At 39.9% G+C, this 24523-nt stretch overlaps 1 protein-coding gene across 5 annotated transcripts in view; it reads right to left on the reverse strand.

The window, feature by feature from the left end:
• ATP2C1 (ATPase secretory pathway Ca2+ transporting 1) overlaps positions 1–24523 on the reverse strand; it is a 153115-nt gene that overhangs the window by 100589 nt on the left and 28003 nt on the right. Inside the window, exons 1-2 of one of the 5 annotated variants that reach the window (XM_025291802.3) lie at positions 24204–24345; positions 23759–23934 (exon numbers count right to left, since the gene is read on the reverse strand). The exons of 2 other annotated variants lie outside the window; for them this stretch is intronic. In XM_025291802.3, coding sequence (XP_025147587.1) covers positions 23759–23764 — 6 coding nt within the window. In that variant the 5' untranslated portion in view covers positions 23765–23934; positions 24204–24345. Of the gene's footprint in view, positions 1–23758; positions 23935–24203; positions 24476–24523 lie in introns of those variants that run through there. 2 more of the 5 variants (XM_044947169.2, XM_025291819.3) reach the window with 2 other exon arrangements.

Consider the following 24523-nt stretch of genomic DNA (forward strand, 5'->3'; position numbering starts at 1 on the left):
AAGAAAGATCAGAGAGAATATCTGAAGACTTAATGACCAAAATCTTCCCAAATTTGATCAAACACATCCAAGAAGCTCAATAACATCCAAGCAGAAAGAACTCCAAGGGACCTACACCAAAACACATTATAATCAAAAGACATGACAAAGAATCTTGAAAGCAGCAAGAGATAAGTGATTCATCACATACAAGGGATCAGCAATAATGTAATCAGATTTCTCATCACAAAGTATGGAGGCCAAAAGAAAGCAGACACGTATTTAAAGTGTTAAAAGAAAAAAACTAAACTAAGAATCAATATCTGGAAAACCTGTCCTTCAAAAGTGAGGAAGAAATTAAGATATTCCCAGATAAACAAAAGTTGATGGAGTTCATTACCACTAGGCTTGCCTGACAAGATATGCTCGAGGTTCCTGCAGGTTAAAATAAAATGGCACTTGACAGTAACCTGAAGTCATATGAAGAAATAAAAATCTGAGTAAAAATAAATATACAGAAAACAGTAAAACCTAGTACTGTTAAAACCTTGGTTTGTAACTCCACATTTTATTTTCTATGTGATTTAAGACACTAATGTATTTTTTTAATTAGGCCTGTGGACACACAACGTATAAAAATGTGATTTGGGTACATAACAACTAAAAGGAATGAGGGTAGAGAGACAGAACAGACTTTCTATGTTACTGAAGTTAAACTGGTACAAATCCAAATCACACTGTAGTACTTCAGAAAGTTAAATGCAATGTTGATGACCACAAAGAAAACAGCCAAAAAAATACAAAAAGTCAGTAAGGTAAGAACTTAAATGCTTCATTACAAAACAAACAAACAAATTAACTAAACACAGGAAGTAATGACATACAGAAAACACACAGGAAAAGAATAGAAGTCTCATCAGTCAGGCTTAAAAAAGAAGTTCTAAAGTACGCTACAACATGGATGAACTCTGAGGACGGACATTACGCTATGTGGACCAAGCCAGTCACAATAAATGATTCCACTTATAAAAGTGAAAGTGAAGTCACTCAGTCACGTCCTACTCTTTGCGACCCCATGGACTGTAGCCTACCAGGCTTCTCTGTCCATGGGATTCTCCAGGCAAGAGTACTGGACTGGGTTGCCATTTCCTTCTCCAGGGGATCTTCCTGACCCAGGGATCGAACCCGAGTCTCCCGCATTGCAGCAGATGCTTTACAGTCTGAGCCATCAGGGAAGCCCTTTCCACTTATATGATACAGCTAAATTAAGTAAATTCATAGTGAAAGCAGATTAGAGTTATTTGTTGTTGTTCAGTCACCCAGTCATGTACGATTCTTTGTGACCCCATGGACTGCAGCACATCAGGCCTCGTTGTCCCTAACCATCTCCCAAAGTTTGCCCAAGTTCATGTCCATTGCATTAGTGATGCTATCCAGCCATCTCATCCTCTTGACGCCTCCTTCTAGAACCTACTGCCCTCAATCTTTCCCAGCTTCAGGGACTTTTCCAATGAGTCAGCTGTTCATATCAGATGACCAAATTACTGGAGCTTTAACTTCAGGATCAGTCCTTCCAACGCGTATTCAGAGTTGATTTCCCTTAAGATTGACTGGTTTGATCTCCATGCTATCCAAGGGACTCTCAGGAGTCTTCTCCAGCACCACAGTTCGAAGACCTCAATCTTCGGGTGCTCCGTCTTCTTTACAGTCTGGCTCTCACAACCATACGTGGTCAATGGGAAGACCAAAGCCTTGACTATATGGACCTTTATTGGCAGGGTAATGCCTCTGCTTTTCATTTTTCAGCACATTATCTAGCTTTGTCATAGCTTTCCTGCCAAGAAGCAAATGTCTTCTGATTTCATGCAGTCACCATCCGTAGTGATTTTAGAGCCGAGGAAATCTGTCACTTCTTCCACCTTTTCCCCCTCTTATTTGCCATGAAGTAATGAGGCCAGATACCACGATCTTAGTTAGTTCCTTTTAATATTTAGTTTTAAGCTGGCTCTTTCACTCTCCTCCTTCACCCTCATCAAGAGACTCTTTAGTTCCTCTTCGCTTTCTGCAATTAGAGTGGTATCATCCGCATATCTGTGGTTGTTGGTGTTTCTCCTGCCTATCTTGACTTCAGCTTCTAACTCATTCAGCCTGGCATTTCTCACCATGTGCTCTGCATATAGGTTAAACAAACAGGGTGACAGCAGACAGCCCTGTCATCCTCCTTTCTCAATTTTGAACCAATCAGTTCTTTCGTACAGGGTTCTAACTATTGCTTCTTGACCTGCACACAGCTTTCTCAGGAGACAGGTAAGATGGTCTGTTATTCAAATCTTTTTAAGAGCTTTCCACAGTTTATTATGATCCACAGTCAAAGGCTTTGGCAGAGTCAATGAAACAGAAGTAGATAGTTTCCTGAAATTCCCTCGCTTTCTCTATGATCCAGCCAATGTTGGCAATTTGATCTGTTTCCTCTTCCTTTTTTAAACCCAGCTTGGACCTCTGGAAGTTCCTGGTTCACATAATGCTGAAGCCTAGTATGCAAGATTTTAAGTATGAACTTACTAGCATGGGAGATGAGTGCAACTGCCTCATGGTTAGCATGTTCTTTACTATCCTTCTTGAGAACTGGGATGAGGATTGACCTTTTCTAGTCCTGTGGCCACTGCTGGGTCTTCCAGATTGGCTGACATATTGAATGCAATACCTTGATGGCATCATCCTTTAAGGTTTTGAATAGTTCTACTGGAATTCCATCATATCCACTAGCAGCAGTGCTTCCTAAGGCCCACTGACTTCATTCTCCAGAACGCCTGGCTCTGGGTGACTGACCACACCATCGTAGTAATCTGGTTCATTAAGGTCTTTTTTGTACAGTTTTTCCATGTATTCTTTCCATCTCTTCTTGATCTTTTCAGTGTCTACTAGGTCTCTACGGTTTCTGTCCTTTACTATCCCCATATTTGGGCAAAATGTTCCCTTGATATCTCTAATTTTCCTGATGAGATCTCTAGTCTTTTCCCTTCTGTTGTTTTCTTCTAGTTTTATATACTGTTCATTGAAGAAGGCCTTCTTGTCTCGCCATCCTGTTCTTTGGAACTCTGTATTTAGCTGGATATACCTTTCCCTTTCTGCCTTGCTTTTTGCTTCTCTTCTTTAACTATTTGTCAGTAACTATTTGTAACTATATTATCTTCAGATAACCACTTGCCTTCTTGCTTTTCTTTTTCTTTGAGATGGTTTTATTCACTGCCTCCTGCACAATATTACACTCCTTTGTCCATAGTTCTTCAGCCACAGTTTACTAGATCTAATCCCTTGAATCTATTTGTACCTCCACTGCATATTCATAGGGGATTTAAGTGGTATCTGACTGGCCTAGTGGTTTTCCCAGCTTTCTTTAGGTTAAAACTGAATTCTGCTATGAGAAGCTAATGACTGGAGCCACAGTCAGCTCCAGGTTTTATTTTTGCTGACTGTATACAGCTTCTCCATTGGCTACAAAGAATGTAATCAATTTGATTTTGGTATTGACCATTTGGTGATGTCCATGTGTAAAGTCATCTCTTATGTTGTTGAAAAAGGGTATTTGCTGTGACAAATTCTCTTGGCAGAATTCAGTTAACCTTTGCCCTGCTTCATTCTGTTCTCCAAGGCTAAACTTGCCTGTTACTCCAGGTATCTCTTGATTTCTTACTTTTGCATTCCAAATACCCAATGATGAATAGAACAATTTTTTTTTTTTTGGTGTTACTTCTAGGAGGTCTTTTAGGTCTTCCCAGAACTGATCAACTTCAGCTTCTTTGGCATCGGTGGTAGGGGCATAGACTTGAATTACTGTTATGCTGAATGGCTTGCCTTGGAAACAAACTGAGCTCATTCTGTCATTTTTGAGGTTGCACCCAAGTACTGCATTTTGGAATCTTTTGTTGATTATGAGGGCTACTCCATTTCTTCTATAGAATTCTTGTCCACAATGTAGAAATAATGGTCATCTGAATTAAATTCGCCCATTCCCGTCCATTTTAGTCCACTGATTCCTAAGATGTTGATGTTTATTCTTACCATCTCCTGCATGACCAGGTCCAATTTATCTTGATTCATGGACCAAACCTTCCAGGTTCCTATGCAATACTGTTTTTTGTAGCATCAGATTTTACTTTCATCACCATTCTTAAAAAAGAAGTTCTAAAGTATGCTACAAGATAGCTGAACTCTGAGGATGTTACGCTAAGCAAAGCAACCCAGTCACAATAAATGATTCCACTTATATGATATACCTAAAATAAGTAAATTCATAGTGAAGGTAGATTAGGGGTTATACCAGTGGCTGGAAGAAGGGAGGGAACAGGAAATTACTGTTTCACTGATACAAGTTTCATTCTGGAGTGATGAAAAAATTTTGGTGGTGATGGCTGCCCAACACTACCAACATTCTCAATGCCACTGAACTGCACACTTAAAATAGTCAAAATAACAAATTTTGTTATTGTCTTATGATTTTTTTAAAAATGTAGTAAGAATACCAAAAACAACTTAAAATGGGTGAATTTATCTGAAATCACTGATCAGTAAAGCCGTTTTTAAAAAATCTAGCAAAGCTTTTTAACTAAAAACAATCTAGGCATAAAGAAGCGTTTCATCCTCCCCCTCCCAACACATGCTCAAAAAAATCTTGAAGAGATATAGAGACAATTTTGAAAATAGTGGAAAAGAGAAAACAATGACCCACGTCTATCTGAATATTTCTCACAAGGAACACTAAGAGATGGTACAATCTCCTAATGCCAAAAGACAGGATTTAAATTCTGTCACATGACAAAAACAGAAAACACATGGGCTAATAACCTGGGTAGACTCCTGGCTAGGTGGGCCAAAAGTATTAATAAGTCAGTGCCACTAAGTGTGCCACTAGGCTCTGTCCTGTTTAATAGTGTATCAACAACTCAGATACCTAAATAACATGCTTATCCAAGATGACACCAGTGCAAAGCCAGAGAGGGTTCGCCACTCTGCCTCATAATTCAAACAAGCTTATCAGGCTAATAAACCAAAAGGTAGAGACAATATGCCACCACCTTCACGTTTACAAAAGCATATACATATATATACTTTACAGAGATAAATGTAAAAACCAAAACTCAAAAAGCAACTACTAAAGCACCAGATGCTAAGGCTCTATACTGCTGAAAAGGTAAACAACATTTTAAACCGCATTATGAGAAATACAACTTTTAAGTCAAGGGAGTAAGGACCCCAGAGTACTATCTGATCCAACCACACCCTAACAACTCTATATGCAGTTACACCATCACTAGGGTCTGCCCCAAAGTGTGACATACTGTGGTGTGACATACTATGGAAATGAGGTCTTAAAACAATTGGTGGAATAAGTTAGGAATATTTGGTCTAGAGAAGAAAATTATGAAGGAGCAGTGCATGACATTAACTGGACTTCAATAAAAGTTTCTAAATATTAATAAAGGATATGACAGGCACCTTCAAATATTTTAAGGCTGTTATACGAAATACAACATTCTGCTGAGATTAAGGAAATACTAGTGCCAACAGACAAAAGCGTAGTTTCCGGTCATCAAAACTTTCTGGTAGAGAATACTGGTGATTTTTATACGGGGTGGGAAGCTGGTCCCCTCAGTGCAGGGAGATACCACTGGCTCTTAATGCCTGTGGTACTAAGGTTTCCGACAATGAACAGATAACCTCAGGTAAGGAAAATACTGTAAAATGGTCATCTCTCACACTGAGCTTTAAGTGCCAGAACATGGACCCAAAGAACAGAGCATAATCAGGCTCCAATGTAGACCAACGCTTAAATATTCCTCATTTGACAAAAACTAGTACAACTGCAAATCCTATTTTTCTCCCATACTTATTAAACTTGGGGAATGAAGCAGTAGGTTATAAATGCTATTAAATATTTGCATCCAAGAGCTAATTCTAATCCATTCTGAGTAAAGCAATATAAACTACACACACACAAATCCATTTACCTCTGCAGACCAACAGGGATCATACACAAAATAATCAACTTGAGAGAAAAAAACAAATCTTTTGTTACTAGCACAGTATGAATTCCTAATTATATTACTAAGTCATTTTTAATGATTTTTTTTAAAAAAAAAATTAAACCTGCTCATTGTTTTTTAAGAATCAAGTAATAAGAAAGGGTTTAATGTAACTAGTACATCTGCCCAATCCCATTGCCCAGGAGGAACCTCTGTTAACTCTGTGAACACTGCCAGCCATTTCAATGCCCATGTTACAAGTTTTGTTTTGTTTAAATTACAAATGGAATCACATAACTACAATACATTCACTCAATACATCTTGGACCTCTTTCTATTTCACCACACATACTGATGTGCCCCAAGTGACGCTAGTGGTAAAGAACCTGCCTGCCAATGCACAAGACTTAAGGGACGCAGGTTCAATCCCTGGGTCAGGAAGATCCCCTGGAGAAGGAAATGGCAAACCACTCCAGTATGGCAACCCACTCCAGAGTTCTTGCCTGGAGAATCCCAGGGACAGTGGAGCCTGGTGGGCTGCCATCTATGGGGTCGCCGAGTCGGACAAGACTGAAGCAACTTAGCAGCAGCAGTAGCAGCCAGTATTCTTGCCTGGAGCATCCCATGGACAGAGGTATGGTCCTGCTGCTGCTAAGTCGCTTCAGTTGTGTCCGACTCTGTGTGATCCCACGGACGGCAGCCATCAGGCTCCCCCGTCCCTGGGATTCTCCAGGCAAGAACACTGGAGTGGGTTGCCATTTTCTTCTCCAATGCATGAAAGTGAAAAGTGAAAGGGAAGTCGCGCAGTCGTGTCCGACTCTTAGCGACCCCATGGACTGCAGCCTACCAGGCTCCTCCATCCATGGGATTTTCCAGGCAAAGTACTGGAGTGGGGTGCCATTGCCTTCTCCGAGGTATGGTCCACAGGGTAGCAAAGAGTAGGACACAACTAATGTGACTTCACACACACACATACACACACACACACACTAATCTGTCCCACTTTTCTTTTAATGGCTCACAAAGCACTTCATTATACGGTAGTGCCCCAGTTTAGTCCTCCTGATGACAGATGTTTAGGTCATTCCCACCTTTTGCTATTATAAATGCTGCTATTTTATTTATATGATATCTTTACATATATCTTTATATGCTTATACAAGTACAAACATAGGATAAATTCCTGAATGTGAAATTGCTGGGTATATTTTTTATTCTGACAACTATCACTAAGTTGCTCTCCAAAGGAATTTTGTCAAAGGAACTCCCAACACCTGTCAGGAGCTTCTATTTCCCCTGCAATCTAGCCAAGATTAAGCATAACCACATTTTGGAATCTTTGCCAGTTTGATGAGTGGAAAACATTATTTTAATTTCCATTTCTTCATTACTGAAGTTGGGGACCTTTTCACATATCTATTGGCCTTCTGCAGTAAAACACTTGTTCATATCCTTTGGCCACTTTCTCCTAAAAGTTACTGCCTATTTCTTATAGATTTAAAGAGCAATCTGCACAAAGTAAACTTTTATCATTTGTTTCAAGTGTTTTTAGCACTGGTTTACAGTGTATTTACTTCATTTCTTTCTTTTTAAAATTTTATATGATCACTCTTTTGTACTATGGTTTTGATATTTTATCTCAAGCTTAGTTTTTTATAAAAAGTCTTTCTTATTCCAGCTTTACTGTTTTGTTTTTTATTTTTTGCCAAAAGTAAGCTAATAGCCCCAACACCATTTACTGAATAATACAGCTTCCCTCACTGCTCCCCAAGCACTAAGTTATTCTCTGGAGAGAAGGGCAAAGAAAGTAAGAATAAAATATTACTAACTCAAACTTTTAAAGCCACTTTGCAACATTAGCTAGAATAAAATGATAGCCAAATGTTCAAAAAAATATTATGTTTGCACCTATAAAAGAACATTATATCTTCAAAAGTAAAGGACAATTCAGGGCAATGCCTATGAAAATTCTGTCTTTTTTACAGCAATGGACAAACAGATTCTAAAATTCATATGGGAATGCAAGGGGCTAAGGCTAAAGAAAGCAATCTCAAAAAAGAAGCACAGGACTTCCCTAGTAGTCCAGTGGTTAAGAAACTGCTGCCAATGTAAGGGACACTGGTTCCATCCCTGGTTCAGGAAGATTCCACATGCCACAAAACAACCAAGCCCAGGCGCCATACCTACTGAGCCTGCACTCTGGAGCCCAGGAGCCAAAACTACTGAACCCCAAGCACCCTTGAGCCCATGCTCCACAATTAGAGAGTAGTCCCTGCTAGCCACAACTAGAGAAAGCCTGAGCACAACAATGAAGATTCAGTGCAGCCAAAATAGAAATAATAATAATAATTTGTTTTAAGTTGACAGATTCATAATCCCTTTCAAAACTTAGTACAAAAGCTACAAAAATCCAAACAGTGAGGTACAGGTATCAAAACAGACATATGGATCAATGCCACAGGACTGAGAATCTAGAAATAAATTCATATATCCATGGTCAAATGATTTTTAACAAGGGTACCAAGGTAATTCAATGGAGAAAAAAATAGGCTTCAACAAATAGTGCTGGGTAACTGGATATTCCATGCAAAAGAATGAAGCAGGACCCTCATCTAACACATATATGAAAATTAACTCAAAATGGATCAAGACTGAAAGCTATAAGCTATAAAACTCCTAGAAGAAAACACAGATCTTTGTCACCTTGAAGCAGGCAGTGGTTTCTTAGATATAACATCTAAAGCACAAACAACAAAAGAAAAAATATAAATAAACTGGACTTCATCAAAATTTTAAAGGCTTGGCTACAAAACACCAAAGACCCCAAAGAAAGTGAAAAGACAATGTAAAATGAGAGAAATATTTGAAAACCCTCTTAAAAGGGTCTTATAAATGCCGCAATAAACACTTTCACATAAACCTGTTTGTATGATTGTGCAAGTAGAGGCACAGTACATATTGTTATGAAGGGTCCAAAATACATAGAGAATCTTAAAACTCAACAATAAAAAACCAAATAACAAAATCACGAAAGAGGCAAAGGATGTGAATAAACATGTTTCCAAAGGTATGCAAATAGTCAAAAAGCACATGAAAGGATGCTTGATATCACTAGTCATTAGGAAAACAGAAACAAAAACCAAACAATACCATTTCATAACCCATGGCATGGCAATTTTTTAAAAAAGAAAGAAAATAACTAGTGTTGGAGAGGTGGAGCAAATATTAATATAACACCTTTCTTGTATAAGAAAGTTCCCAGCATTATTATTCATATTAGCAAAAAAAAAAATCAGAAACCACCCAAATGTCCCTCAGTTGATATACTGATAAACAAAACATAGCATATGCATACAACAACCAAAAAAAAGAATGAAATGACATATTCTGTAACATGGCTAAATATTGAAAACATCCTAAAATAAAAAAAGTTAGACACAAAATGTCACATTTACCCATTTACATGCAATATTCAGAACAGGCAAACCCAGAGACAAAAAGTGATCTAATAGCTGCCAGAGGGTGGGGAAAGGAGAGAACAGAAGTGATTACTAATGGGAAAGGGGTTTCTTTTGGAGGTAATGGAAATGTTCTGGAATTAGATTAATGTATGACTTTGTGACTATGCTAAAAAACACTTAATTGTGTACTTTAAAATGGCAAATTCTACAGTATGTGAATTATATCTCAAAAAAAAAAAAGTAAAGGACAGGATCTGCTAAATAATTTGTCATGATTTACCCCAGCAACAAGAGAGTTAGTATTAAGCTTCTACATGACTTTGGGTTTAAAACTACACAACCTGAATAAAGATTAATTGGGGGACTTACTTCAAGCATTTATAGTCATGGGACCATAGACAGTACAATTTCCCAAGTGTAGAAGATATAGAAATGAGAACTGTAACTAAGAAACCAGATGAGCAAGCACAAGGTAATTATTTCCAGAGCACAGTTCCTTTGAAATAAACTGCTATGAGCCAAAGCACACTATAGCTGTACCTAACTTTAATCAAATCCAGTCCTTTTTATGAACATATCTTCATTACAGATAAATAGAAGAGGGATAAAATCACCAGCTACTTCAAAAGATTTTAAAAAATTAAAAATCAAACAGGATGTAAAAAGAAACTAAAAGAGAATACAAACAGTTAATAAACGAACTGAATTTTATTGCAAATGTGTGACACAACTGCACAAAAGTATGTAGGGAAGAAAAGAACTTGCCTAAGGAACTTTGGAAAGCAGATTTAGACTGTGTACTGTAAACCTAAGAAAAATGTTATACTGTAGTTTAAAAATGTATTTCTCAGACATCAGAGTGAAAAGCTACCTTTGCCTCTCTGCTTCAATCTACAACCACTAGACGGTTACACAATGCAACAAAAGGTGATTCCCCCCAACACACCAATCAAAGCAGTTCAATGAGCTCAAGAATAAAATTAATGAACAGAAGGAACACTTTACCAAAGACACTAAAACTCTAAACAGGAACCAAACAGAAATTCTGGAGTTGAAGAACAACTCAACAAACAAGATGAAGAATGAATTATAAAACACTGGAAATAGAGCAGACCATATGGAAGAGAAGGGCTTCCCTGGTGGCTCAGAGGTTAAAGCGTCTGCCTGCAATGCGGGAGACCTGGGTTCGATCCCTGGGTCAGGAAGATACCCTGGAGAAGGAAATAGCAACCCAGTCCAGTATTCTTGCCTGGAGAATCCCATGGACAGAGGAGCCTGGTGGGCTAGAGTCCATGGGGTCACAAAGAGTCGGACACGACTGAGCGACTTAACTTTATTCTAACTTTATATGGAAGAGAGAATTAGCCAACTTGAAGACAGAAACCTGAAATGATACAAGTAGAAGAGGAAAGAGAAATAAGGTACTTTAAAAAAAAAAAAAAAAAGGAAATTCCGTAGGAGCTATCAGAATCTTTCAGGAAGGGCAACATTAGGATAATAGGTATCTCACGAAAAGAGGGGGAGAAGAGAACAGAGTTTATTTAAAGAAATAATACCTGAGAACTTCCCAAGCCTGGAGAAGGAACCAGATATATAAGTCCATGAAACTAAGAGAACATCTAATTACCTCAATGCAAAAAGACCTTCTCCAAGACGCTTTATATTAAAATTGCCAAAAGCCAGGTATTTTAAAGGCAGCCAGGAATAAAAGGATACTAACCTACCAAACCTAGATAGCATATTCAAAAGCAGAGACATTACTTTGCCAACAAAGGTCCATCTAGTCAAGGCTATGGTTTTTCCAGTGGTCATGTATGAATGTGAGAGTTGGACTGTGAAGAAGGCTGAGCACCGAAGAATTGATGCTTTTGAACTGTGGTGTTGGAGAAGACTCTTGAGAGTCCCTTGGACTGCAAGGAGATCCAACCAGTCCATTCTAAAGGAGATCAGCCCTGGGTGTTCTTTGGAAGGAATGATGCTAAAGCTGAAACTCCAGTACTTTGGCCACCTCACGCGAAGAGTTGACTCATTGGAAAAGACTCTGATGCTGGGAGGGATTTTGGGGGCAGGAGGAGAAGGGGACGACAGAGGATGAGATGGCTGGATGGCATCACTGACTCGATGGACGTGAGTCTGAGTGAACTCCGGGAGTTGGTGATGGACAGGGAGGCCTGGCGTGCTGCGATTCATGGGGTTGCAAAGAGTCGGACACGACTGAGCGACTGAACTGAACCTACCAAAAAACCCTCTAAGGCTTCCTGCAGATTTCTCAGCAGAAACAGGTCAGGAGGGAGTAGAATAGCATTCTCAAAATACTGAAAGATAAAACCTGTCACTCAGGAGTATTCTAGCTAGCAAAGTTATCATTCACATATGAAGGAGAAATACTTCCCCAGACAAACAAAAGTTGAGGGAGTTCATCTACACAGACCTGCATCTACCAGAAACAAAAAGGCATAAATACACAGAACTTTGAGTAAGGAAACAAACTCAGAAAATTGCAACTCTTCATGAGCATACGTTCTTTAACACTTCATTATATCATAAAGGTAAAAGGGGGGGGTAGAAAAAATAACTACAGAAACTTCAATTTGCTAACAAACGCAACATAAACAGAGAAAATTAGAGACAACAAAAACACAAAAGAAAAAAAGGATGAAAACTATATAGGTAATTATCTCATCTTACCAGGAAAAAAAAAAATTCAATGTTTCTCACGGGGGAAAGGTTAGCAATTTTGAAACTACTTTTGTGGGTGTACACAAGGACTGAACAAATAAGTAAATATATTGTGGGTAAGAATCAGGGTTCCTACCTTTGGAGAAGGAAATGAAAGGGGAAAAGCTGGCCAGGGGGTGAGGGAGCTAATTGCGTCTTGAGGTATGGGATGGGAAGTGGCAGCATCAGTAAGAACTCGTGATTTTTATTTACAGATTGATAGATAAGGAAATAAAAATGTATGTTTACTACAAACGTGTATTACTGTACATATATGTGCTAGCTCTGTCTACTGAGAGGACCTAGAAACAGTAACATCCCAAGAGTACTGAGCACGCCTGGCACCCAGATCTTGGCTTCTAGATACCAATCTCCAATAAAATGAATCTGCTGCTGCTGCTGCTGCTGCTAAGTCGCTTCAGTTGTGTCCGACTCTGTGCTACCCCATAGACGGCAGCCCACCAGGCTCCCCTATCCCTGGGATTCTCCAGGCAAGAACACTGGAGTGGGTTGCCATTTCCTTCTCCAATGCATGAAAGTGAAAAGTGGAAGTGAAGTCACGCAGTCGTGTATGACTCTTAGCGACCCCATGGACTGCAGCCTACCAGGCTCCTCCATCCATGGGATTTTCCAAGCAAGAGTACTAGAGTGGAGTGCCATTGCCTTCTCCAAAAATGAATCTGCCTTCTTTGAAAAAAACAGTTTGATTCCATGGCTGTTGCAAACAGGTAAAACATGAGCTGTACCTAGAAACTGTGGTATCAGAAAGTAAATCAGTACTCACAATATTATAGATGCATTGTATAAAGGACACAGCAGGCAAATTTGTAATTGTTCTCAATAACCAAAACTGGAATGATTTGAGCAAGAAAGCATTATGTTTTAACTCATATGGTAAAAATAAATATCCACAGATCCATGTAAATAAACAATTGGGCAATTAGTAAATGAAGGGAAAACATCAATTCTTAACATAGAACTGCAATTAGCAAATATAGAAGGAATGAGAGTACAGGAGTTCAGAACAGGTCTCCCCAAGATATACCACTTTGGCATGTGGGTTTTTTTGAGCTAAAGGCAAAAGAGATCCGGTATGCTCAAGGGATACTACTGCTCACGCCTTGACAACCTACTACAGAATCTGAACTAGCGATTTTACCCAGAAAAAGAGTTACAACCAGAGATTAAGTTGCTCTATCAATATGGCAAAGCAAATATCTAATTACCAAACACGATCCTCTTGTCCTTGGGAGCCCCAGGCCCCTAACCCCATTCCTTAGCTCAGAATGGCATACTCATCTCATTTTGCCTTCCTGTCTTTGAACCTCTCATTATTGTGCAGTCTCTGACTCTCATCAATGTGCGGTTCCTGTACATACAAATTAAAATTTGATTTTCTCCTGTTAATCTGTCTCATGCCATTCTAATTCTTAGACCAGCCAGAAAAACATAGAAGTGTAAAGTTTTCTTCCTCTCTGACAAAAGAAAGAGAAAATCATCATTAAGTAATCACCACAGTATTAACTGCTGCCAGCAAGAGCCTCCAACAGAGGCAAAAATTGGCCTGTGAAAAGTATGATGAGATGCAGGATGCTTGCAGTTTCAAAGTACCTCCTTACACGAGAAAGATATTAATTACAATTAAATTATTACATTATGAAGAAAAATTACATATTATTAAACATCCAACTACCATTTTTTAAAGCCTTCAGCTAACAACAATTATTTTACCAGTAATAACAGAGTTTAAAAAAAGACTGCGGTCCTCTTTTGTTAAAGGAATCACTTTCCTTGAAATCTACAGACCAATGGTAGATTACTTCTCCTCCTTCCTCCTATGCTAATGACATTCATTTCATACAGTAGTTAACTGATGGACTTAATTTTACAGGCTATGGCAAACCAATCACTTATGAAATCAAAGACATGACTGTAGCCTTCCTCACACTTTGTACTTTCCTGACTGAAATGGCTATAGGTACAGCAGGGAGCTGTAAAAGCCCTTTCAGCAATTTGAGGTCAGAAACAATAGCATCAAAAGCTACCAACTCTGAATCTTAAGATTTAAGCTGAATGAGAATTACTTTGCTACCATAAAGTCACCTTTACTTTATTAATCTCTTGTGACAGATGGGGAAATTCATGTATAGGAAAACGGAACTGTTTTTTTTTCCTACAGCTGCCGCTGCTAAGTCACTTCAGTCGTATCCAACTCTGTGCAACCCCATAGACGGCAGCCCACCAGGCTCCGCCGTCCCTGGGATTCTCCAGGCAAAACACTGGAGTGGGTTGCCATTGCCTCCATTTTTCCTACAGTGATACCAATAAAGATTCTTCAAAAATGACAATGCCACACAACTATATACATGTAAAGAAACATTAAACACAGTGAGAATATTAGAATGGTCCCTTGCATTAGAACTGAAAATACATGTTTCCTGTCCCAAACACGAGTGGACGAGCTGGTGGTAATGTCCACACCTAACAAAAGAGAATAAAAAGATACCTGACAAGCAAATGAAAGTCACCTATCCAAACCTAAATAAGCAAATCTGAAGAAATCGCTGACTTCTAAGAGGAGGCTACTTGAAATTTTGTAACTGGATAAAAAGGAAAAGGACATCAAAGACAGGAGGCCTGCCATTTTCTGAAACAAATAATTCACAAGACTTCAAAGAACAGTAATACTGCTTTCAAACAGTAGAATTTCTGAAAGCTAGTGAAATAAAGAATTTAGCCTAGATTAAAAAGCTTTTAATCCTGATTTTAACATTTTTGCCCATTCATAGAAACAAATCATGAAATACTCAAACCCCAAGCCAACCGAGTCGAAAACAACATAATTTGAAGGAACTATGAGAAAAAAAGCTGCTATAGTTTCCTAGGCATCCCACTCATCTCACTGAAAAATATGTGAAGCCTTGAAATTAGAAGAAAGAACAATGCCAAAAGTAAGGTCCTCAAATCTATTTACCAACCAAGGTAAAGGAAATATTTATTTGTTGAGCAGCTTTCTCATGAGGTAGAGTCATCATTCTCCCTTCACAAGTGAGGATATCAAGGCTTAAAGGAGTTAACTTTCTTGCCTTTGGCTAGAATGTTTCTCAATCTCAGCAGCACTGACGTTTGGGGCCAGGTAATTATTTGTTCTGGTAGGGACAAGGGGACTGTCTTGTAAATGACAGGATGTGTACCAAAATCACTGGCCTCTATCCATTGCATGGCAAAAGTATCCTACCACAGTTGTGATCAATGAAAACCTCTCTAAATGCTGCCAAATGTCCCATGGAGGGCAAAACTGCCCCCAGCTGAGCACTACTGAGTTAGAGTGAATAAGCCAGTATTTTCATTTAATGGACAAGGGCTATTGCCAAATCCTGTTCAAAGTGAATGAGGAACAGCTGAAGATCTTTGCCCTAAGAGCTTGCTTTGAACCCTGGTCTTCTAGCCCAGTTCAGTTCAGTTCAGTCGCTCAGTGGTGTCAGACTCTTTGCGACCCCATGAATGGCAGCACGCCAGTTGTCCATCACCAACTCCCGGAGTTCACCCAAACTCATGTCCATTGAGTCGGTGACACCATCCAGCCATCTCATCCTCTGTCGTCCCCTTCTCCTCCTACCCCTAATCCCTCCCAGCAACAGGGTCTTTTCAAATAAGTCAACCCTTCGCATGAGGTGGCCAAAGTATTGGAGTTTCAGCTTTATCATCAGTCTTTCCAATGAACACTGATCTCCTTTAGGATGGACTGGTTGGACCTCCTTGCAGTCCACGGGACTCTCAAGAGTCTTCTCCAACACCACAGTTCAAAGCATCAATTCTTCCACGCTCAACTTTCTTCACAGTCCAACTCTTACATCCATACGTGACCACAGGAAAAACCACAGCCTTGACTAGATGGACCTTTGTTGGCAAAGTAATGTCTCTGCTTTTCAATGTGCTATCTAGGTTGGTCCTAACTTTCCTTCCAAGGAGTAAGCTTCTTTTAATTTCATGGCTGCAGTCACCATCTGCAGTGATTTTGGAGCCCAAAAAAATAAAAGTCTGACACTGTTTCCACTGTTTCCCCATCTACTTCCCATGAAGTGATGGGACCAGATGCCATGATCTTTGTTTTCTGAATGTTGAGCTTTAAGCCAACTTTTTCACTCTCCACTTTCACTTTCAATAAGAGGCTTTGTAGTTCCTCTTCACTTTCTGCCATAAGGGTGGTGTCATCTGCATATCTGAGGTTATTGATATTTCTCCTGGCAATCTTGATTTCAGCTTGTGCTTCTTCCAGCCCAGCGTTTCTCATGATGTACTCTGCATAGAAGTTAAATAAGCAGGGTGACAATATACAGCCTTGACGTACTCCTTTTCCTATTTGGAACCAGTCTGTTGTTCCATGTCCAGTTCTAACTGTTGCTTCCTGACCTGCATACATGTTTCTCAAAAGACAGGTCAGGTGGTCTGGTATTCCCATCTCCCAGAATTTTCCAGTTTATTGTGATCCACACAGTCAAAGGTTTTGGCATAGTCAATAAAGCAGAATTAGATGTTTTTCTGGAACTCTTGCTTTTTCGATGACTTCTAGCCCAAGTGATGTTCAATTTTAAAACAAACTTCTCTCCACATACAATGTGACCTTCAACACCGTCCCTCTGGCCAGCCCCCACATCAGCCAACTCCTCCAGCCAATCAGCAGCACCTCCACTCACCCACTTGCACTGGTTCTACAGCTGCAGTCACTTCTGACTCAACCCTCCCCAGCATTCCCTATTACTGAGATACTGTCCAAGTTCTGCTAGTTTTCTGGAGGAGTAAAATGGGTCTCTCATCCATCCCTACCCCACATTTCCATCATTCTAATGTAGATACATGTCCAATTCCCCTCGTTCTACCACTGGTAGAAATCCGAAGAAACTCACCTCTTGATCCTTCAAATGAATTAAGGGTACACATCAAGGTATAACAGACTACCAACCTCTAGGGTTGGGGGCTGGCAGATATTAAAGAGTGGTCAGCAAACACCATATCCTCTTTTTTTGGAGTAGGAAAGGAAACTGAAATTTAACATCCCATCACAGTAAACGGCAGCCCTGACAAGCATTAAGAAAAGGACTCTGAGAGATTAGTTCACCTGCCATTAAAAAGCGGCTCGCATGCTATTCCTGGCACTTGTGCCATGAATCACTTTTGTCTGTTCCAAGCCAATGTAGAACTGACACTCAAGACGGAAGTGAGATAAGATTCCCAAAGAAAGCCTGAACCAACTAGCATTTCTGCCCGTCCCAATGTATAAACGCAGAGGTAAATGCAGCAAACATTCCACTAGGGAAACTCTAAAACAGACAATCAAACAAATCCAGTGAAATAACTGCATATACGGGTGGACTCCGGGAGTTGGTGATGGACAGGGAGGCCTGGCGTGCTGCGGTTCATGGGGCTGCAAAGAGTCGGACATGACTGAGCAACTAAACTGAACTGAATTCAATAAAGACATATATAACACATTCATAACATGATATACAGCACCAAAATGTTAATTTATTTAGCAAATGAAAGGCTTTGAGGTGACATAAAAATCCAGGATCTGTTTTAAAGTTGACCTTTATTCTACGCAGACAATAGAACTTCATTACATTAATAGTTCTTAGGAAATGCTTTATTTGTTGTGACTTTAAGACATCACAATCAAGATAACTTTAAATTCAGTACCTAAAATTCACAACCTAATCAAAAGTTTTAATTTATAATTCACAGTTAAAAAAACAAAACAAAACAATGATCCAGAAAAGTATTATGGGTAACAACCTAAATACTTCTGCCTTATTATTCTGAGTTTTCCTATAAAGGGTTGAACATTAAACACCAGTACAGGGTAGCAAATATATTCAGTGTCAGGGTCCTACTGCTATTCCAACTTTATCAGATTATTTGTTTTATGTAAGTAAATAAATCAAAATAATTTCTACAAGGATCCTTCAATGTCTCAGAGTTTTCTGAAAGAATAAAGAATTATTTCCTCATGAGGGATACAAGTTTAAGTCTGTGTCATCATGAAATGATCAAAAGCCAAGCCAAAAGATCTCCCTTAAGAAATTATCATTAACAGGAATATTAAACACATAATCATATTCATACATTCTCTAATACCAGGTGCAGAGAGACTGAAGGTGAATTAGATGCCCAGTTAGGAATCATCTTAAAGTGATGCTTCTGACCCCTGCTGTTACTGTCTTTCTCCTTCCTTAACCTACTATATATAGCCTTGTAACATTTCATTCGTTTTTTTCCTAAATGTATCCAATAAGCTTAGCCTAAACTAACCTAATTCAAGTAATTGCCTTGTACAGTCAACTCGCCTTATTGCCTTGTACAGTCTTATTGCCTTGTACAGTCGACTCGCCTTATCCACAGGTTTTGTATAGCAGATTCAACCAACTGCAGATCAAAAAAAAAAAAAATTCCAGAAAGTTTCACAAAGCAAAACTTGAATTTGTTGCATGCTAGCAACTATTTGCATTGTTTCTACAGGTATTTACATAAAACATTTAGATTGCATTAGGTATTATAAGCCATCTAGAGATAACTTAAAGTGTAAGGGAGCATCTGCACAGGCTACATGTAAATTATGACACCATTCTGGATCACAGACTTGAGCATCCTCAGATTTTGGTATCTGTTGGGTTCCTGGAACCAATCCCCAGATACTAAGAAAAGACTAGTTCTAGGATGTATACCTTTGTCAATATTAACGTAGAACCTTAAAGCTGGAACACATATTAACCAATGCATATAAATAGCAGCCATATAAATTCAAGAGGAAATTGCACTGAAGGCCTTTTTTTTTTTTTTGGGAAATCTTTTCCTGCAGGAAATGATGGCATTAACCAAGAGTTCACCCAACAAGTTTTTACTTTACTGTCTTTTACCAACACTTGTCCTCATGAAAACTGTAAAAATAATCTTGTCACAACTGATGCCTGAAATTACTATAAAGAAAATCTGTCTTTTAACAAAGTAAAGGTGGGAAGAATTTTTGAACGTATAAAGAGATCTTTAAGATGTTACATGTAACAACGGTGTAATTTAAAATTATCCCAGCTAATTTTACCATCAAGCTAAGGTGTTCTTAGAGCTTCCCTTGTAGCTCAGTTGATAAAGAATCTGCCTGCAAAGCAGGAGACCTGGGTTCAATTCCTGGGTTGGGAAGATCCCCTGGAGAAGGAAATGGCAACCCACTCCAGTATTCTTGCCTGGAGAATCCCATGGACAGAGAGGAGCCTGGCAGACTACAGTCTATGGGGTCGCAAAGAGTCAGACACGACTTAGCGACTAAACCACGACCAAGGTGTTCCTTCCTACTTTAAAACAAAATTTAAACTTGATTATGAAATTTAAACAGATTATGGTTAACCAAGATCACAAAAGAAAATCAGCCTTGAGGTTCAAGGGGGATGTTCCCTAGACTATTTTGATTGGTACTGCTTCAGTTAACAGAGTTGAATTCTGCTGACATTAAATGAATAATAAAAACATTAAGACAAATCACATCTTTAGGGCTGAATTGTCGGAAGATGACATTTTACCAACATTCTCTGCAGCATCCTAACTCTGGGTTAAATTACTACAGTTTATAAAATGCTACCACATAATTTTTAGTTTCAACTCTTTTCTAGAAATACTGATTAAAATTATTTTATTAACAAAACAACAAACATAATAAATTATTTTCCACAGCTAAAGATATAAAATATTTTTACAACTTGGTTTTCTATTATTTCCTGTTAAAGAAATACAATTAACATGGCTTCTCATCCCTTTTTCCTTACAGTTCCTCCAACTATCCTAACATAATCTTTTCTTAACACATTTCCAGTGATTAACAATTTGAACTTAAATAAGAAACTATTTTAAAAAGTGCAAAGAAACATACTATCATTTTCAAATGCTATCCAAAAAGCTCGAGTGAATTTATTCTAGATGGACTAGCCTATCCTCTAACCTTAAATTAAGCATGTCCTAAAATCTTGAAGGTTACTAATCTCTATATTTAAGGTTACGTTTAAATAGTTTCGTGTGTATTAAATTTATAGTGGATTTTCTATGTAAAAGACCAGATTTCCTCCACAGAAAAAAATCCATTATTGGGAAGGATATGCAAATTATCCAGCTGGAAATAGCTTTTCTAATAAATCATCCTTTTAAACATCCAAATGATAAATTTTAAAAAAATCAAAAAAAGAGCAATTTTTTTTGTGCATCTTCAATTCCTACATGCTATCTGCTTTGATCTAGGATATGGATAAAATCCTAACCCACAAATGGAAGTGTAGGACCAGTCCCTGAAATTCCCAGGAAACTAACATTTCAGATACTTCCAGTGACTGACTGGAGTATTCATCCTGGAGGCTAAGGCCAAAAACTGGTCAAGGTTTGCCGATAAAGTGGGAGAAAGGTCCAGAAGAATCAAAACTAAAGTATAGAAAGAAATGAGCACCGTGGCTGAAAGGAGTCATACAGATGAAGTTGTAGACATGGCACACGCCCTAGGACCTCCAGGCTCCTGCTCCTGGGGCCACTGGCAATTCCATCCTGCGCACACCTAGAGGTAGGGGGAACTTACCTACACACCAACCAGAGGAGTCTCTGTTTCTGGGGAACAGCAGCAAGCAATCACTCAGAGGCTCACCAGGCTGTGTATCAGCCATCCTCCTGGGCACTTTACATACCAGGCTTCATTCTCTCCTTACACTCACCTTCCAGAAAAAGGCATTTAGCCCATTTACAGATGGAAAAACTTAGCAGCTAAGAAAGCTTTAGAAACTGAGTAACTCGTGAGACTTTTAGGAGAGGAAAAAAAAGTACCCGACAGGATTCAAATCCAAGCCTGTCTCTTTTTACCCTGTCCCCTGGTTTGTTGGCAGAGCTCCAATTTTTCTCTATGGGTTTAAGGCCTTAACACTAAAGAAAATTCTGCCCTTAACTCTACCCATTCCGTAACTAATAATGACAACTTCATGCAGAGCATTCTGGCCACTACTGTACCCCCTTTCAATATTCAATGTTATAACATTACGATGTAAACACTAGGCAAGGCTACTTACAATTAACATTTACTGAGCACTGCCACATACTTTTTCTAAACACGAACAATCTAAACGCTACTCACATGGTATGTGTGTGTATGCTCAGTTGCTCAGTCATGGTCGACTCTTTGAGACCCCATGAACTGTAGCCTACCAGGCTCCTCTGTCCATGGGATTTTCTAGGAAAGAATACCAGAGTAGGTTGCCATTTTCAACTCTACAGCATCTACCCTACCAGGGATGGAATCGGCATCTCCTGCATCTTCTGCACTGGCAGGCGGATTCTCTACCACTACATCACCTGGGTAAACTCTATCAATATCTTTATTTCACAGATAAAGAAACCGAAACAAAACCAGCTTTATTAATGTGCACAAGGCCACATGATGGTAAGTGGGGATCCAGCATTCAAATCAAGTTGTCTGGTTCCACAATGCATATCTTCAATGCTAGCCTTTCTCTCTCCCAAGAGAATTTATGCAGGGTTTCTCACTTAACTCTCCTAAATATGTAAGCTAAATATTATCAATCCCATTTATAGATGTTTCCAGAGGGGCTCAGAAAGATGAGTTTACTTAAAAAGTCACGCAACTTTTAGTGGTTAAGGTATAATTCCAATCCATTTGTTTCACACCCGTAAGATGCTAATATATCTTATCTGAAAGAGAACACTGTCTATAAAAAGGAAAGCGATCTAAGTATTTCAAAACAGCCAATCGGTTTTGAAATTTTCTAGGCTATACACAAGTTCTTAAATATGTTTTAAGAAAAAGGGAAAAACAGTGTAATGGGAATGAAAAGCTGACAAAAATGGCCTCAATTATTATGAGGCAGAAACCCCCACCAGTTTTTAAGAACTGAATAACCTTTTACTATGAGGCCCAATCATTATTTAACCATAAAGTACCAAGTCAGCCACAAGTGTATACCAAGCTTCCAAAGCACAACCACTCCCTCCCACCTCATCCTGTCTCACAACCACTCCCTCCCACCCCAACAGACAATGAGAATCAGCTTTACTAGTCATACTCCTTTTCAAGAAAGAGCAAGAAACAGAAAAGCAACATGTAACAACCCACTGACTTTAGGCTATACTCTTAAATCTGGTAACATTCTGGTAAACATGGTAAAGCAGAAGCTCAAGTTTCACATGTTAAGATGCAACTACCAACAAACAGGTATATGAATGCATTTAATATTCTTTGTCTCTTGTGAGGAAAAGATCTGCCTTCCTTAAACCTATTAATACAGACAAGGCAGAAAAAAATTCAGAAAAGTGATTTTCCATATTACCAGCAAAAATCACTGCTTTCGAATGCTGTTTCTAAAGATCTAATTTAGACAGTAAACATCCTCTGCAGTTATTTACATTAGTATTTCAGAAAATGTCTTCTACCAATTATCCATCCAGAGCAAAATTAAGCAAGATAATCATGCCTTTTGTCATATTTCCCTCACATCCCAGGGGTCTCAGACAACGAAATAGATTATCACATATAAGAAACATCTATTTTAAAATAACTAGTCCTACTTAGTACAATCAACCTTATGTTTTCAACAATGGAAAAACAAATTAGAAAAGCAGCCAGAAAGCACAATTGCAGCTCCGCTGTACCAGGTGCAAATTTTAAAAACCAAAGATACATGAGGACAAAATGTGATATGTAAACATCTTTCATAGCATCTTGCAGCCCCACTTTATTAAAAAAAAAAAAAAAAAGGAATAAATTTAAAAAGATAATCACACACAAGTCAGTCCAAAGAATAGTGCGGTTCTTTCAAGAGGGAAAAAACAACGACATTTATTCAGAGTTGTTCAACGATTAAAAAAAAAAAAAGTGCTGTGTATGAAAGTATTAAATATTTTATAAGGCCAAAAGAATCGAGTAACATGTGAATGATAATCCGGTGTATTTGCAGCGTCCAGTGGACAAACAGGTTCCACTGTCAACCTCCTATAAAGGCATGTTTTGAAACGAGGAGGAACTTTCAAGAAAGGAAATCACCTCATAATATCTAGCTAAAGTCAGAGTTTATTTTTGTGAACTGAAAAACACTGAATTTTTTCCCCAAAACTGAACTTAATTTAAAAAATTGTTTTCTTATAAAGGAATCCAGTTAAATCAAATAAAGGCAAATACAGAGGGATGCAGTGCAGAGCCTTCCCTTCCCATCTCCACCTCCCCTGGAGTGATTCCTCTCTGAGAGCTATGGAAACAGCAGAGATGCCATCTGAAATGAAAACTTCCCTTCCAAACCCCAAGCTAAAGAAAGCAGGTTCCTCCGGAAAGCATTACCAAGCTCAGTCACCCTACAGAACCTTAATTTCTGAAACTCCCTATGTTACGAAAATACAAGCTAGATACCTCAGGAAGGCAATTCCTTGGACTTCACAATAGAAGGAAAAAAATAAAATCAGAACCAAAAACGTGGAGAAAGACAACTTAAAAGCCAGCCACCACACCCTCAACTCCGCGCTGCAACCCGCCTGCCGGGGGGCCTTTACCTTCATCTTCCATCGAAACTGCACTTGGGTTGATGGCTACAAAGTCTTTAGTGTCAGCCACGGCCACACTGGGAAGAAGGAGAGGAGAACAAGAGAAGCCCCCGGAATCCCAGGCCGTCACCCCCGCTCCCGGCCACGCGGCCCGCGGCTGCGCCCACCACCCCTAGCAGCAGCATCTGCAAGAGAAACCGGAGAAGCAGCGCTGACGGGGGCGGGGAGGGACCACCGCCCACCGCCCCAGGAGCTCCAGGCCCCGCGCCCGCGCCCTGGCCGCCCGCATCCCTCAACTCACGCCGGCCGGGCAGCGCCCCGGAGACGCCCCCAGCCGGGTACTCTGGACGCTCCCCCAGACCTAGAAGTTTCTGGAAACGGGGGGACAGTGGGTAATCCGGGCGCCCCCCCGCCTCAAAGCCCCAGACCCCTCTCTGGGCTTCGGGGGACTCACCCGCAAGCTCGCGGGAGCGGCTTGCCAAGCGGCGGCGCCGTACGGGCGCCTCTCCCGGCGTGAGGGCGGTGACCGGGAGGGCGGGCGGGGCGGGAAGGGGAGCAGGTGAGGAGACCGGTCTCGAGCCGGCCCGGGCTCGAAGCGGCCGTGCTGGTCTGCTCCCGCCTCCGCCTCCTGGGCTCCGCCCTCCCCGCCGCCCGCCGCCCCGGCGCGCCCCGCACCCCGGGTCCGCCCCGCACTCCCGGCGCCCGCGGACCGAGCTTTGTCGCCACCACTTCCGCCGTGAGGGGCGCGGGCGCAGGCGCACTAGCACGCCCGGG

The sequence above is a fragment of the Bubalus bubalis genome, chromosome 1, assembly GCF_019923935.1.
Source record: "Bubalus bubalis isolate 160015118507 breed Murrah chromosome 1, NDDB_SH_1, whole genome shotgun sequence".
Lineage (NCBI taxonomy): Eukaryota > Metazoa > Chordata > Mammalia > Artiodactyla > Bovidae > Bubalus > Bubalus bubalis.